Source organism: Mastigoproctus giganteus, chromosome 13, assembly GCF_048544385.1.
Source record: "Mastigoproctus giganteus isolate SK-2022 chromosome 13, ASM4854438v1, whole genome shotgun sequence".
Taxonomy (NCBI): domain Eukaryota; kingdom Metazoa; phylum Arthropoda; class Arachnida; order Uropygi; family Thelyphonidae; genus Mastigoproctus; species Mastigoproctus giganteus.
This window is the reverse complement of record NC_143587.1, coordinates 42,536,849-42,554,051: the sequence shown is the minus strand read 5'-3', so window position 1 is coordinate 42,554,051 and position 17,203 is coordinate 42,536,849. Positions and strand designations below refer to the sequence as shown.

General features: G+C 38.4%; 1 protein-coding gene across 1 annotated transcript in view; it reads left to right on the top strand.

Moving 5' to 3' along the window:
* Positions 1-17,203, top strand: part of TppII (Tripeptidyl-peptidase II) — a 647,643-nt gene that overhangs the window by 517,993 nt on the left and 112,447 nt on the right. Inside the window, exon 24 of the mRNA XM_090387764.1 lies at positions 10,182-10,260. Within this exon, the coding sequence (XP_090243890.1) occupies positions 10,182-10,260 (79 nt within the window). The remainder of the gene's footprint in view (positions 1-10,181; positions 10,261-17,203) is intronic.

Here is a 17,203-nt window from a genome sequence, read left to right as displayed (position 1 = left end):
TATTTTTCTACATTTATATTCGTCCAAAAGTAACTTAAAGTCCTATTTTTAAAAAGCGTCTTAGCTTCAAGATCAACTGACAATTCAATAAGTTCATCTTGTAAGTTACATTCAATATTTTTAATATCTGCAGAAAATAGCCTGATAATCTGATCTGGAATGTGCATGTTTTCAAAATCTGCAAAGTGCAATTTAAAATCATCACTCAAATTTTGAAGATGTTTTGAGTATATTTCTAAGTCTTCATCTTTTACTTCCAATTGCTGTAGATTCGAAAAGTACTGAAAATCATTTTCGTAACAATGATGATTTAAATAAGGCTAATTTAGCTTGGAAGCCAAAAAGAATCATCCAAGCTTAAATAATCGTGACATCTTTACCTTGAAGACGGGTCTGTACGTCATTAAATTTTGAAAATAAGTCCTCCAAGTAGAAAATATGATTCTTATTTCTCTTCAGTTCATCATTCAAAAACAAATTAACATCTGTGAGAAAGTCTAGGGTTGAGTCGAACAACTCAGCAAATCTTTGTAGACTTGCACCTCTAGACAACCATCTTACTTCATTATTTTTTTCCCAAAGTTTGGCAAACAATCGCGATTTAAGAGGATGAGGTCTAATTTGATTAATATATTTAATACACACCCTTAGAGTACCATGCAATTTGTCACTGAGAGTTTTTGCCACCAAATGGTTTCGGTGCAACACACAGTGAATAGTACGTACACTTTGAACCTTTTATTTCAGAAAAGCAGCGAAACCTCGATAACAGCCCACCATTGCAGGTGCGCCATCTGTGGCTACTGCTGTTATATTAGTAAATGGAATATCATACTTATTTAAATATTCCTCCAATCGCGGAAAAATTGTCAACACCGTTCCATCACTTTCAAGATATTTTGCAAATAAAAATTCGTCAATAATTTGATGTTTGGTTTTACTATAATATCTTACATAAGCCATAAGAATAGAAGAACTATCGAATGTAGATTCATCAAGTTTGGATGGAGAACTTACTATTTTTGAGTTCTGATACTACAGTTTTTTTTCTACATCTTCAGCCATTTCACCAATACGCCTTTTCACGGTATTCACGCTCAATAATAGTAAGCATTTTAAAACAGGGCCAGAATCTTTTTTCATTATAGTTTCAATTACTTCTTTGATTGTGGGTAACAATGTCCTCTGCAATTGTATATGGTTTTCCTTTTTTTGTTATATTAAAAGAAATATTGTAGGAGGCTGTTAATCCTTGTTTATTGTCAGCTTCGGCAGGTGCTTTCATAAATGATTTTATAGTTGGTCGACGTGTGTATTTCTCTTTCAGTTCTTTAAAAAAGTCAAGATCTTTATCTTTCTTATCGGGATGGAGTCTTTGAAGATGATCTTTCATTTTTGCTGCTTTCATTACATCGTTACTAAAAGTTTTTTCACAAAGAAGACACATAGGCCTTGTTTCGTTTGTTAATGAAGCAATAAACCCAAGTTTCAAATATTCTAACGAATATTGTCTGCATTTCTTTTTAGAATCTGAAACTACCATTGTGGTTACTGAGGTTGTAACAAAATAATTAAAATTGAAGTCAGTAAGCAAAAGTAATAAGTCTAAATAATATACCTACTCACGTATTTCTATAGGATGTACAAAACTACCATCCCTACTCAACTCTTCAACCTAATTGTTATTTTATATTGTACTTTAAATGTAGTCTTATAGTTATTGTTACGCTGGTTATTTTTAATTTAGATAAAGATTTTTTGTAGATTACTGCTTAATATACGTAAAACCGTTATTTTGTTCGAATCTTGCAGCCATTGTTTTTGTATAGAGTAGTAGGGAAGTCAAATTTTTAATTGTGGTAAGTAGGCAGCTCTAATGTATAATTATACAGTGTAATATGCATCACTGCATTTAGGATTCTATTAGATAGCGTAGTATTGACAATTAATTAAATTTATTGATCTTATTAATTTAAAATATCATGCCTTAGACTAGAGCAGCAAAGCAACTGGCATAAAGTGGCAGGAGTGCTGTGACTCAGGGGAGAACTGAGGGGGGGGCCAATTCTCCAATGCATCACAGCCTAAAAAAATGTGCAACTTGTGAAATGTTTGCCGAACACTTTAGAACAGAATCTAGCCAAGGAGGATGTCTTTGTGTGTGCCAGGTTCAGAGAGTGTCTAGAAATCAGGCATCAACTCAGTGTAGTGTTCTACTGGGCGTCTATGAGAGCTTGAGGTGTTGGATAGATGCCCTCGAAGAAATTAATATGAGAGGCCCATCAAGCTCTCAGCTGCCCAACTCAACGCCAGAGCTCACTCCTGGGCATCAGGAGTGAGCTCTGGGCGACAATCTCCAAGGCAGAATGCGCTGGTCCCAAAGGAACTAGTTATTCTTGGTGACTCTATTGTCAGGATGACAGGGAATATATTGTGTAAAAAGGATAGCTGGAACAGGACCAGGGTATGTCTGCCAGGGGCAAAAGTTGATGACGTTGTAAAGCATATATCTTTTAAGGGCACAAAAGGTGATATTGTTGTACACGTTGGCACCAATGACATTAAGAGTAGGAGATCTGCAGATTTACTTAACAAGTACAGGTCAATGTTGGAAAAAAGTCTTGAGTCAGGGTTAAATTTGAAAGTGTCTGCAATTCTGCCCACACTGATAGGAGGGAATACATGATGAGAGCCTTGTCAATCAATTCGGCCCTGAAAAGATTGTGCAAGGCTCAAGGGATAGAATTTTTTTCAGCGTGGTCTGTGCTTGTTAACAAGAGAGACTGCTTCTTCAGGGATAGTATACATTTAAATAGAAAGGGTGCAAGAATATTTGCTGATGCTATCGAGGCAGTGTTAGGTGGGTCAGAAAACTGATAGCTTGAGGGGATTCACAGACTAAAAGGTTAAAAGTAGCCGCAGGCAGAGGTAAAGGTGATTTTTGCACAACTTCTATTAAAATAAGTAGCGACCTGGAGCGAGGGGATGCTGTCGTTTTCAGGGACTGATGGCAGTCAACGTGAAACAGGTGGGTATATGGGATGGGATGTATTAGGCTTGTTAATGACAGTAATGGCAGTGTGCTACTGCAACAGGATCTAGATAATTTGGGCAGATGGGCTAAGAAGTGGCAACTGAAGTTTAACCTTGACAAATGCAAAGTACTGCATATGGGTAGAAGTAACCCCAGAGAAATGTACCAACTGTGTGGTACTACATTTAAGGTTGTAGAAAATGAAAAAGACCTGGGAGTAATTGTGCAGTCAGATGTGAAGTTTTCTGAGCAATACAGACAGGCTGCCAGGGCAGGTCATGGGGTTTTGTCAATGTTATATAGGAATTTTGCTAGCAGGGAAAAGGAGGTGATTGTCCCTCTGTATAAGGCAATGGCCAGGCCACGCTTTGAGTACTGCGTACAGGTCTGGAGGCCTCATTTTAGGAAGGATGTAGATTTGCTTGAGCGTGTACAGAGAAGGATAACAAGATTGGTGAGGGGAATGAAGGGATCCTCTTACCAAGAGAGGCTTAAGTTCTGCAAATTGCAGTGGCTGGAGACTTGGCACCTGTGCGGTGATCTGATTGAGGTGTATAAGGCCTTGAATGGGTTGAGCAAGCTGAATTCTGATGGGATCCTTTCACTTGTTCAGATTACGAACCTAAGGGGGCATAAATTCAAATTAAGAAAAGACAGATGTAGAATAGATGTGCGGAAATTTGCCTTTAGCCAGCGGGTGGTTAATTGCTGGAACAAACTTCCATCTGTCATTGTGGAAGTTGATAGGTTAAATAAATTTAAGGAGGAACTGGACAGGCAATTGGAGGGAATGGTGTGATTTTTTTTTTTTTCTTTGGCTGATGCTGCATAATCTCATACACTTGCTTTCTTGCATCACGTGCCACTACTACTACTATAGAGAATTTTATTTCGTGAATGAATAATGATCGAATTATAATAAGTATGTTGATGAATTTTAGAACATTAATGCTCACTTGTATGTCAATGCGCAAAAATGAGACTGGGATCGAATACGTGTAAGTATGAGTAAATAAGCAACCACTCACATGTTGCAATCTCGCTCCCGCCACGCCAGCCAGCTGGGAACCACCGACATTCAGGATGGAGGTAATCCAAATTAACCGAATTAAATATTACCCGTACAGTGATGTCTTATATTTTTCTATCGACCCCTGGGGGTCAATATCGACCACTTTGGCGACCACTGTTCTAGAGTTTACATAAGTATAGAACTCTTTGCTGTTTTTCTTTGCTTCCTTTGCCAAAGATTTCTGGTAATCTGCCTTTGCCTGCCTAACCTCCTTTGTGACTTGATTACAGACTAGCTTATATCTACCATAGGCTTCTGTGTAGCCTGATAATTTATATGCATCCCGTGCATTTTTCTTCTCTGCCACAAGCCTCATTAATTCATCTGACATCCATTTAGGCCTAAACCTTGAACAGTATTTCTTAGTTTATATGAAAAGCCTAGATATCACAAATACTCTTGAGGAGGGAGTGAGTATAACCAGTAGTTGGATTAGCAAATGGATCTGCAGTTACACTCACACCAGTCTGCTAGTCCTGTTGCTAAAATCTTCATGTGTGAATTTAGATGCAAAATGTTTATTTAATTTGCCAACAGCCTGTACAGAATCATCAATAGTAATGCTATTTGTTTAAAATAGACCAAAGTGATTAATCTCTTTTATTTTCTAACATTAACATATGGCAAAGAATTCCTTGCTACTTTCTTTTCACTCAAAGACTTGTAATCTGCCTTGGCATGTGTCACCCACTGAATCACTTGATTGATCACTGAATCACTTGAGAATTCAGTGATCAAATTACAAACTAATATGTACTTGTTGTAAGATTCTGTCCCCTGCCCCCAATAATTTTAGAATAAACCTGTGCATTTTTCTTCTATGCTACTAAACTCCTAAGTTCAAATGACATCCATTTTGATCTGAACCTTGATTGTTATTAGTTTGTATAAAAAGCTTAGTTGCCTCTTGTATTGCCTCCCTGAATGCTTCTTATTTGGCATTTGCATTTTTAACATCAGTTGATACCACTGAAAATAGCTTAAAACATGCTTTAGCCAGTTATAATAACCTCTACCAAAACAAAATCCCCTTCCCTTTATGTTTGACAATAGTTTTCTCTTTGATTAACCCCATGTCAATGTACCATGGTCACTGCAACTTAGAGTTCCTTACTTGAAGATTCTTAAAACATGATAAAAAAATCACTGTGACAAAAACGTTTTTAATATATTTAACTGTTTCTTACATGTATTTTGTCTGCCAAATTCAGTGGTGTCATTGATTTTACTCTAGTATCAATAACTTGGTGGTAATTGGTTTTTTAATGCTTTCTTGACATTTATATGAATTACATGAGTACATACCAATTAAAAAAAAAAAAAAAAAAAAACCTGAAGTATTCATATAGTGTGTTTTGGCCATTTCCTATATTATGATAGTTGTATCAAAGTTTCAAAAGTTTGTGAATGAAAAAACTATACTGCATCCTAACATTCAATCCTCTGTTGCTCCAGTGCCATACAATGAACACCTGTCCATTCTGAATCCACATTTCCAAGAAGTGTATGCAGAATTTTATGATGAGTTTGGTGAACAGATAATTGGAATTACACCTCAGAACCCTCTTCAAGTATAGCATGATATTTCCCTAATCAACAACAATTGGATGACTTAACGAGGAACTTGAGTCTAGCCAAATCCATTTCAGAGCTCCTGACATCTTACTTAGAAAAGTGGAATGAACCAGATCCCACCGAAAGACTTTCACATACAGAAAAAGACATGTCATAAATGAACATTTTTTTGTAATGTTCTGGTTTGATTGACTGTTATGAAGAAATTGGTGTTGGTTACAATCCAGAAGAGTGGTGTAGTTTCATAGACAGTTCAAGTAAAAGATTGAAAGCCATGTAACTTCACAATGTGAATATGCATCCATCAATTCCTATTTCTTACTGTTTTCATATTAAAGAAGACTTTGGAAATGTGAAGCATGTATTAGAGAAGATGGGATGCAGAATGCAGTCAAGCATCTGCAGATTCTTAAGGCATGAATCATTACTGATGATAATCATATCAAGAGTATTGCTCTCTCTAACATGCTACTATAAAAAAAGTCATTTAAGAAATCTAAAAAAGTTTAGCTAGTGTGTGAGTGACCAATATACAAGTTCCATTCAATATCTGGAAAATTAAAATCCCTCATTCTAAGACATTCTGAGTTACTGGCCCACTCTGTTTCTCTGTACAGTTGTTTTTTGTACTCATTACAGTCATTCAGCCTGTAATACACTCCTCTCATTTTTGTTTTTCTAGTGCTTAAATCACACCAGACTGATTTAGTGGACTGGCTACCTATGTCAACTGGATGCACTTCCTTAGATTTTACGTGCCCCACCTGCACTGCCTTGTCCTTTCTGTAATAGTCTTCCCCCTATTCATCTTCTGTATACCTTATAACTGAGTGACACCACATCTCTCATGTCCCCACATTTTCTCCATTTGATGACTTGTCTAGCACTTCAAATTCATGAAATTTATTTAATGTGCTCCTAGCATTGGCGTATGTGCTGGTGTACATACATCTATTCTTGCTCTTAGTTATCCTAACACAGCTGATGTATTTTTTGTTCCATGATTTGATTTGATTTGACCCACATTAGGCCTTGAAATCCCAAGTACAGGGCTTTCCTGGCTCCTGCATGTTCAAATAGAAGCAGTGCAAGTATCACTTTCACTTCTGCCTCTGGCTATTGGTCTGTGCCCCCTGCCCTTAAGCTAGCAGTTTTCTGATCCACCTTATCCATTCTCAGGAGGAGCCCTGGAAATGCTTGCCATTATGGATTCTGTCAGTGTTAAAAATGAAGGGCTGATGATATATTGTTACTCATTTTTGGATGAATTCAGTGGAATATTGGCAAAACTTTGATATTTCTAAGGCTGATAGTATTTGGCATTAAGATCTTCTTAACTGGCTCCCATCTTTTATCCTGCCAACTGTGTTTTTTTTATCCCTATCCAGCTCACTGCAAGTGATGGTAGACAATACTCATCTTCTAACTACTCCATTAATGCTGGTATTCCATAAAGTTCAGTTCTTTCTCCCACTTGTTTCCTATTGTATATTAATGACCTTCTACCACTGATGGAAAGTCCTATCCATGGTTTTGCTAATGGTAACACTACATTCCACTTTCCAGTTTGAGAAACCAACTCATGCACAAACAGCCTCAACTTCTCAAATATCCACTAACAACTGATGGTGGATATTTCGTAAATGCTGATATGCTGGCAATTCTCCAGTGGGGCAAGGCAAACTTAACATCAACTCTGAAACTCAGTCTTGTTTTATTTATTGCAAAAAAGTCAACTGTTACTGTGCTCATCTCAGTGAAACTCAGTTTTCTAGATAAGATCATATGTCTATTAATTAAGAAACACTTGTCATGATGAACCAAAGACAACAAATGAAGAGCAAGATAAACATTGACAAGGACAAAATTGAGTATACTGAGTTATTCAAAGCCATTAAAAAGGGACTCAGAGAGGACATAAAAAGATTTAACACAATAAGAGTAGAACAAGCATTAAGGGAAAACAAAGGATTTAAATCAGCAATCATGAGCAGTAATACAGAAAGACAAATGACACTAAAACTGAAGAATAGTTATGGTGAACTTATACATAGCAGAGAAGGCATAATTCAAATAGCAGAAGATTACTATAAAGAATTATATAAGGAGCAAGGAAATGATGCCAGCAGTGGGGAAGATGGATCACAAATTAGCAACACATACAACATACCCGATATCCTTCCTGATGAGGTAGAACGTGCATTGAAGAAAATGAAGGGCCAAAAAGCCCCAACTGAAAATGAAGTTACTGTAGAATTGTTAAAATTAGGAGGAAAGACATGACACAGAAACTGGAAAGACTTCACAAAATACATTAGGAAAGGCATGATGCCTAAGGAGTGGAATAATGCAATCTTAATTTTGCTGCATAAGAAAGGAGATAAATCAGAAATTGGAAATTATAGACCAATTAGCCTGTTGTCCCACGTCTACAAATTGTTCAATTGTTCACTAACAGATTAGAAAGAATACTTGATGAGAATCGATCGAAAGAGCAAGCTGGCTTTAGGACAGGATTCTCAACTATGGATCACCTTCGCGTAATATCACAGCTAATGGAGAAGCAAATGAATATAAAACATCATTATGCCTGGCATTTGTGGATTATGAAAAGGCATTTGACTCTATACAGCATAAGGCAATGTTCTGGGCACTGGAAAGACAAGGCATAGACACCTCCATACATTACGATTTTGAAGAAAATATATGAGAACCTCTTCTCTTTGACTAAACAAAGACAGTAGCATATTTAAAATCGAGAAAGGGGTTCGACAGGGAGACGCTATCTCTGAAGTTGTTTACTGCTGCCCTTGATGAGGCTTTCAGAAGATTGGACTGATTGCAGAAAAGAGTCAATGTGAAAGGAGAGTACCTAAACTATTTATGATTTGCATATGACATTGTGATCATTAGCCATGATCTAGAAGAATTAGAGGAAAATCTTAATCAGTCATACAAAGTTATTAAGGATTTCGGAGTAAAGATGAATATAGCTAAAACAAAAGTAATGATGAAGAAGTATGCCACAGAAAGAGATATAATCATTGAAGGAGCAGTAATTGAAAAGGTGATTCATATACTTATCTGGGACAAGTCATTAGCTGTAATAATGATAAATGGCTGGAAGTCAAGAGGAGAATAAATTTTGGATGGATAGCATTCGGAAAATATAGTCACATACTGAGGATCAATATCCCAATTTGTCTGAAACGTAAAATAATGAACCAATGTATACTATCCACCATGAGTTATGGGAGTGAAACTTGGGCACTCACTAAAAGAATTGAAATTAAAAAATTGGTGGTAGTAAATGGATGGCCATTGCACAAAACAGAAGGAACTGGAAAGTTGCTGGAGAGGCCTTCATCCTGCAGTGGATTAAAAATGGATGATGATGTCTATTAGGGATGACCTCAACTTCTGTCTCTTGACATAAGCACATCACAAAAATTGCTTTCTCTACATAAAAAAAATTGGATTTTACTTTTACTCTTGGTGTTACTTCTTTTCTAAACAACAACTTGCTCTTTACAAATATCAAATCCACCCTATCATAGGATATTGTTCCTGCATCTGGGACAATGTCCCTAAAACTTCCCTCAACCTTCTTGACTCCATTCAAAAGAAGGTAATCAGGTTAATGACCCATTGCTTACAGCTCTCTCTCTCTCTCTCTCTCTCTCTCTCTCTCTCTCTCTCTCTCTCTCTCTCTCTCTCTCTCTCTCTCTCTCTCTCTAATTGGCGCCTCCGTAGCCAGGTGGGCAGGAGCAGCAGTGCATAGCACACGCTTCTTGATTAGACCGGGGTTCGAGCCAGTGACCACCATATACGGAGGATGCGGAAAGGTCACGGAATGCCCCGGGGACTCACATCTGGTGAGTATGGGCTTGGCACACACCCAGGGTCCTGAGCTGGATATCATCATTCTTCTCTTCCTTGGTGATTCCCTTCTACTTTTGACTCTCCCTCTCTCCCTCCATCTCTCTCTCTCTCTCAGGGTTACTCGGGAACTTTTTTTTTTTTTCCTGGTGCAGCATAAGCCTCAGGCTTCCTTGCATCATATGGATAATAATAATAATGACCATCGCATATCCCCGGAGCAATATGGCCTTAGTTGCTAATGCTCCTAGAAACCAAATAACAACAACAACAACTCTCTAATTGCTCAGTTTCTACCCGTAAATAGCTTTTTCTATAGATAATTTCATTTCAACAAATTAACATTATCTAAAAGATTTAAATTTTAGATGTATTAAAACAAAAAATGTATCGCTGTTTTCATCACATCGCTGTTTTCATCACATCAGAAAATCAGTGACTCCGGTAAGCAGTGGGGTATCATTTGATGTCAAGTTCCTTTGTGCACATAACTGTATGTATTAAGATAGATTTATGATAGATTTACTTTTAAGAAGAATTAATAATTATTTAATATACCCCCTAATTTATATATAGCTAGCCTCTTTATAATAATTTATGTTTTTTTTTTTGGAATTCCAGACTTCCAAAGGTTTGTTGTCCTGGACAATATCTGTTAGGCACAATGACATTATCCAAAGACGAACTGATTAAAAAAGCAGTAAGCATATTTTTCTAGTTTTTGACATTGTATTCATTGTATTCTGTTTTTTAAAGTCAGTGTGGAAAGAGGACTAGGAATATAATAATTAAAACTGGTTAAATGAACTTCTAATGTTTTAGCTTTTTTAAAAAATTACTCATTAGCATAAACATTAATTGCAAGAACACAAACAATTTTTTTAAAGGAAGCAGCAATTCATTATGACTGTTGTTTTGGGAAATAATCATTTTCAGAAAGGGATTTGCTCTGGAGACTAAACATGAGTTTCACCACTGCAAAGCTCCAGTGAGCAGAGTTGTGATATTACACCAGTTGATGCCGACCGGGCTAGCCGAGTGGGTAAAGTACCTGCCCGGCAACCCAAAGGTCGCGGGTTCGATTCCCGCCTCGGGCTTGGATCAAAGTACTGCAAAAACCTTGGGAGGTGCAATATGGCCACAGAAGCCGATGCGCCAACAACTACCAAATCAAAAAAAAAAAAAAAAACACCAGTTGATGAGCATCATCTACCACCTAGTCGTTCCTGATCACACAGAGTGTTGGCATTCATAGGTGCACTCTTTCATGGGTGTGTACTCAAAGCTAACAGTCCCATCGTCTTGGACATCAGAAGAAGATTTGGAACTACTGAACTTCACCAATATTTGATCCACTTGACTCATGAGTGCCACCTGAATATCATTTCCATCAGCATTTTACATTCCCAGGTATTAATTTTATTCAAACTATTCCATATTTTAAGTGAATGCTATACTCTGATTCCATGAATGCTTAACATTCATGGAATCAGAGTATGCTATATAAAGTTCAAGTTGAGTCGGGTTTGCAAAATACTCTTCCACCACTTTTTGGGATCAGGGTGAACATTCACCTTTGGATTATATATTGGAATCAAGGGAAATCATTTGGCCAATGAGGCAGCCAAATAACCAGAGCCCTCTGAGTGAACCTCCTCAACAATGGGCACCTGTACGTGATGAGGGGACCTCCCAGATGCTGCTGGGCTTACCAGATTAGCATCACTGGGATCTCACAACCACAGACCACATCATAAGAATCCAGCATGTTGTGTGCTGCAACTCATGGAAATTTGGAAAGGGGGATCCTGGTGGTTGAGGGGTTCAGCTTCAACAGACCACTTTGGCCTTTACTTTGGCAAGATGGGTGGTCCTGGAAGGCCCGACCAGGATAAATTGGCTAGTGGATTCACCTGCGAGGGTCAACCATGCTCCTACCCTCATGTTCAGGATTCAGGCCAGTGACAGTGTGGGTACAATGTCTGGCATCCCACTCCTGAATGCATTTATTGCTTTCTGGATACTGGGTTTCCTATTTTGATTCTGTGGTGGGTGGGGAGCCCAGGTGCTAAAAAAAAATAAAAACTATGATAAGAGTATTTCTTCTGTTGCCCCAACCTTGCCCCTATCTGAAATTGTGAACATTGACCCCACAGATGTCACTTCAGCAAAAATACAGAATACTGACAATATCAAATACAGAATACCGAGACAATATCAGGTCCAACACGCAGACCAGGCTAGCCAGGTGGGTAAAGTAGCTGCCTGGCATCCCAAAGGTCGCGGGTTCGAATCCCACCTCGGGCTTGGATCAGAGTAGTGCAAAAACTTTGGGAGGTGCATTATGGCCACAGAAGCCGATGGTTTATAAAGAAGGGTTTATAAAGGCTGGCAGGCTCTCCTAAATCTGTCTATGCCCAGGGTGGAAGCCTGGGCACTGAACCAAAATAAAAACTAATATGAATATTGGTAATCTAAACTTTTCTTCTGGAACCACAACATGGTTGTGGTCCCTACCAGAAAAATAATGACACTGATACAGACATCACCACTTCAGCAAAGAGGTCCAAAACTGAAACTCTATCAGGTCCAACGTCCAGATACCAAAATTCACTCAACTGGTGAGAAGTCTGTAGGAAACATGTTCACCCTTCTTTATTCTTTATTCAGAAAGTTTGACAGACTTCCCTAAATCTATAAATTGGCTGTTTTCTGGGGACATACTTGTAGAAACCAAAAAAAAATGAGAGAAGCACCCTGAACAGCACCTCCAAGTCACCTGTGTTTGGGGAATGCCAATTGCAATAATGCCCACAAGACACTAAACTTGTTCCAAGGCACAATCTCTGAATGGGTACTTCTTGACGTGTTTGAAGAGGTACTTCAGATGCTTCAAGAGGGGAATCTGTTTAGAGCTAAAATCACAAGGAGTGGCAGCTGCATAATTAATGTTTATACATAGGAATTGGAATCTAGTCTCAACTAGAAACCTCATACTTTAAATATGCCAACATCTAATTCTGTCACTCCAGGATACTACACACGATTTATATATTTACTACACACAGGATTTATATCCCAAATCCTTTAAGGTGCTTTGTGTCAGAAATATGGAAACTCATAAATGGCTTGCTGTGATGCAGAGGACCATGAAATTACATCATGTTCAGATAAACCCCATGGGCTCACATCTGGTGAGTATGGTCTTGATACACCCAGGGTTCTGAGCTGGATATCATCATTCTTCTCTTTCTTGGTGATTCCCTTCTAATTTTCTCTCTCTCTCTCTCTCTCTCTCTCTCTCTCTCTCTCTCTCAGGGTAACTCGGGGAAAATTTTTTTTTTTTTTTTTTGGCTTGTGCAGCATAAGCCTCAGGCTTCCTTGTACCATATAGCTAATAATAATAATAAAACCTACTTCTGTGAACCACCAAGGAAAGCACTGCATTTTCATATGCATGCCAGAGTTGGAAGGAAGAAAAAAAATACAAACAAAATTGAACTTCTCATACCAGGAGATGAGCAAATTGGGGAAACCAGTAAATAGCAATAAGACAATATATGCTGAAAAGGTTGCAGAATATTTCATCGGGACACAAATGGAAATGACTATACTACCAAAAGAATATTTATGCCCATTGCCTGTTATTTACTTAATTCTCCAAATCCCGCAGAGAAAGCTCAACCAGTTGCATCCAATATCTGGCCATTGTAGCCAAGTTATCACACGCGCATGCCCTGCATAAGTACATGTGCCTTGAGTGACCAGGGTTCAAGCCTGTGACTGCTGAATACAGTGCTGTTTCTTATACTCTGTGTATCTTGTGAACTCCTCTGACCATTTGGCCGTCCCGGACTAAAAACAGAAAATTTATTTATCAACATCTCTTAGTGCTCCACCACTACCCATCAGTAAAAACGAAACTACACAAATTCCAAGTCCTCGGCACATCAAAAGCTGACTGATGAATCCACCAATCCCAAATATGGACTAAATTTTTACAGTGGAATTGGGAATTCCAGCAAAATGTAAATAACATGAAGGTTCTCTTGCAAAAGTATACACCAGTTTGCTTTTGCTTGCAGGAGACATAACTAAATCAACCCAGAGGCTCACATCTAGTGAGTATGGGCTTGGCACACCCAGGGTCCTGAGGTAGATATCATCATTCTTCTTTTTCTTGGTGATTCCATTCTACTTATCTCTCTCTCTCTCTCTCTCTTTTTTTTTTTTTTTTTTTTTTATGTGAACCCCAAACACGAGAGGTATTAGAACCTATAGTACTTAGTACCGTGCTGGGGTTGGAAGTTGAGAAGATGAAAGAAGATATTTGTTGACATTGGACTTGAACTTCTGTAGATTTCAGGAAATACATATGAAGGAAGGTTGTTCCAGAAAACGGCAGTTGAATGAATAAATGAGGAAGATGAAAAGTTGGTTCTGTGGGTTTGAAGTTGGACAGTAAATGGATGTTGGCTGGTGGCGGCACGTGTTCGAACTGTTTTGAAAGAGAGAGCAGGAATTATAGAAGCCAATTCAGAAGAACAGTGCCCATGGAAGTATCTGTAGAAGAGGCATGCAGCAGAAACAGTACGTCTATGAGAAAGCGAGTGGAGAGACTCTGTTAGAGATGAATCATTAATTAACCTAACTGCCCTCTTCTGAATGGAATCAAGAAGCTTGAGAGAGGTTTTGGGGGCACCACCCCAGATGTGGGAACAATATTCCATGGCAGAGCGGATTTGCGATTTATACAGAGTGAGCAGCTGTTTGGAAGAAAAGTAACGCCGAGAGCGAAAGAGAAAACCAAGTTTTTTAGATGCAGAGGAAGCAGTGTTTGTAATGTGCTTGTGCCAAGAGGGATTAGAAGTCAGGGTAATCCCCAAAAGAGATATATCATTTTGCCTAGAAATCGGAGTGTCACTAAAGATAAGCATAGGAGCAGAAGAATCCTTTTTGCGAGATATAAGACAAGACTGAGTTTTAGAAGGGTTGAAATCAACTAAGTTGTCTTTGCCCCACTGGAGAATTACCTGAAGATCGGCATTTAAGGAATTGGTAGCAGATTTTCGAGAAGTTGAAGCTGATTGAGCAGGACAAGGTTTCTCAAAATGGAAAGTGGAATGCAGTGTGCTATCATCGGCAAAACTATGGATAGGATTTCCAGTCAATGGAAGAAGGTCATTAATATACAAGAGGAAAAGAGTGGGGGGAAGAACTGAACCTTGGGGGACACCGGCATTAGTGGAGAAGTTAGAAGACAGAGAGCCATCTACCATCACCCTCAGTGAGCAATCAGAGAGAAAACTGGATAACCAATTACTAAAAACAGTTGGCAAACCATAAGATGGAAGCTTGTTTAGAAGACCTTTATGCCAAACACGATCAAAAGCCTCTCTCTGTAATTCAGAATTTTTTTTTTTTATTTTTTATTTGGCTGGTGCAGCATAAGCCTCAGGCTTCCTTGCACCATATGGCTAATAATAATAATAAAGGAAAATAATGACCCTACCTTGCATAACATTACCAGCATCCATGAGGACAGAACTGTGGATGGACCTGCCCACAGAGTCACTTTCCTTGTAGCAACCAAGCTCCATTTGAACCAGTACCACTTACCACCAACTTCAAGGCAGTAGCAATTTGCCTTACAGTAAGGTTTTTATTTGATTTCATTATGCACTTGCCTTACCCCCCCCTTTTACTTCTCAGAGATTTCAATAGATCAGCATTACCTCACCCTGTGATGTAATGCTGATATTAATAGAATGAGATGTCTTAGCACATATACTCACTAACATTGACCTCTCCCTTTTAAATGTGGGAATTAAATACCTTCTTCCATATTCCTACTCATGAGTTCTATGCCATTGATCTTTCTATCTGTTCCCCTTTTCTTCTCCCTATACTTTCTTGGGAGGTGGAGACAGGGCTGACCTCAATTTGTGGGACCCTATTCAACAGTTATTTGCAGGGCCCTTAGGTTCCTGTGCAAAACTTATAAAGTGTTTTTGTAATAGTGATTTTTTTTTAATTTTTTTCAAATTTTACAGTATTCAGATTTTCAAATTTTACAACTCTTGGAGTTGTGATAATGTGGGTAACTAGATGTTAAGATGGTGGTAGGCTCATTGATAGAAATGCAGAAAAGACATGGATGATATTATTATTTAGACCATTTGAGCATGGAGCCCTTTTTGACAGAACCAGTTGAACATACTTGCAGCCAGTGTTGGTGGAGAAGAATCACTATGGAAGTGACTTCCATGTGATAACTTCACTGCTTAGTGGGCGACAGCATCTTCTTTTTAGGTTATTCCAGTGGAAGTTTGATCGGACTAACTGGGAATGCCTTTCAACATCTGAGAGAATTCAACATCACTGCATTCAGTCAGAGTCCTATCAGTGCTGCAGTCGAGTATATCACAAAGTATTATCCATGCAACTGCAATTCCAAAAACATCTACCCAGTTTCCACTATTTCCAAAACCATAGTGCAATGCAGCAAAAAACAAAGCTTGGGGCATATTCTGACAATATCCTATGACAGCTAATCTCTTAGCCTTTAAATATGCATGAGCCAAAGCATGCTACATTTTATATCAGATCCAAAAGGGATCATAGATCCACTTACATCCTCCATCATTAACCAGGTGACCAGCAACACACCTAGAACAAAATGCAGAAAATGAAGGGAAAGTACACATTGCACCCCTCACTGGTCTTTAATTTTACCTTAAAGCATATTTACTTGTTTAATGGGCTAATTACCATTCAATAGCTGAAAACAGCTCTTACCTTTATGATCGTAAGTGCTGTTGGACCAGATGACATCCATTATGAAATGACTGAACACCTTTCACCAAAATCCATGAACCACCTGCTCTTCCTATTCCTGCTTTGCTTCCTTGAAGAGCAGTTTCCAGATGCAGGAATAGTTGCACAAAGCAACTATTCCTGCATCTGAAAACAATCTACTATACTATTGCTCTGACTAGCTGTTTGTGCAAAGAACTGGAGAGAATGGCCAGTGCTCATCTTATATAGCATTTAGAATCAAATGAATTTCTCTCCAGCTTCCAAAGAAAGGTGCACTTTGCTTAGTTAGACTGGAAACATCTATACGAGAAGCTTTCCTAAAATTAGAGCACCTGGTGTCTATATTCTTTGATATGGAAAAAGCATATGACACATCTTGTAGATTTGTTATTTTATTTGTCCTACCAAATTTAAATACAGTGATACATTGGTAAGTGACAAATTCCCTTCACGGTAGAAAATACCAGGGGATTTGAAGGATCTTTATGACCCAGTTTAAGAGAGCACCTCCTGTTTTTATTAAAAACTTTTTATCCCATTGTGCTTTCTAAGGTCATGTAGGATCCTCCCTCCCTCTCTCTCTCTCTCTGCCCTATTGCCAAGAGGAGTAGCTCAGGGATCTGTTTTAAGCCTTTTTTGCCACTAAAATGAACTCCATTACTGAACAACTAACACCAACCATAAACAGTGCCCACTTTGTTTACAACTTTAGCATATTTTCAAAGTCTTGTGCCAAATAGAGCAACAACTGCAACAAGCCATTGATTGCCTCAACTCCTGAGTAGTGGCTGATGGTTTCAGGTACACAAACAGCTCAAAAACTG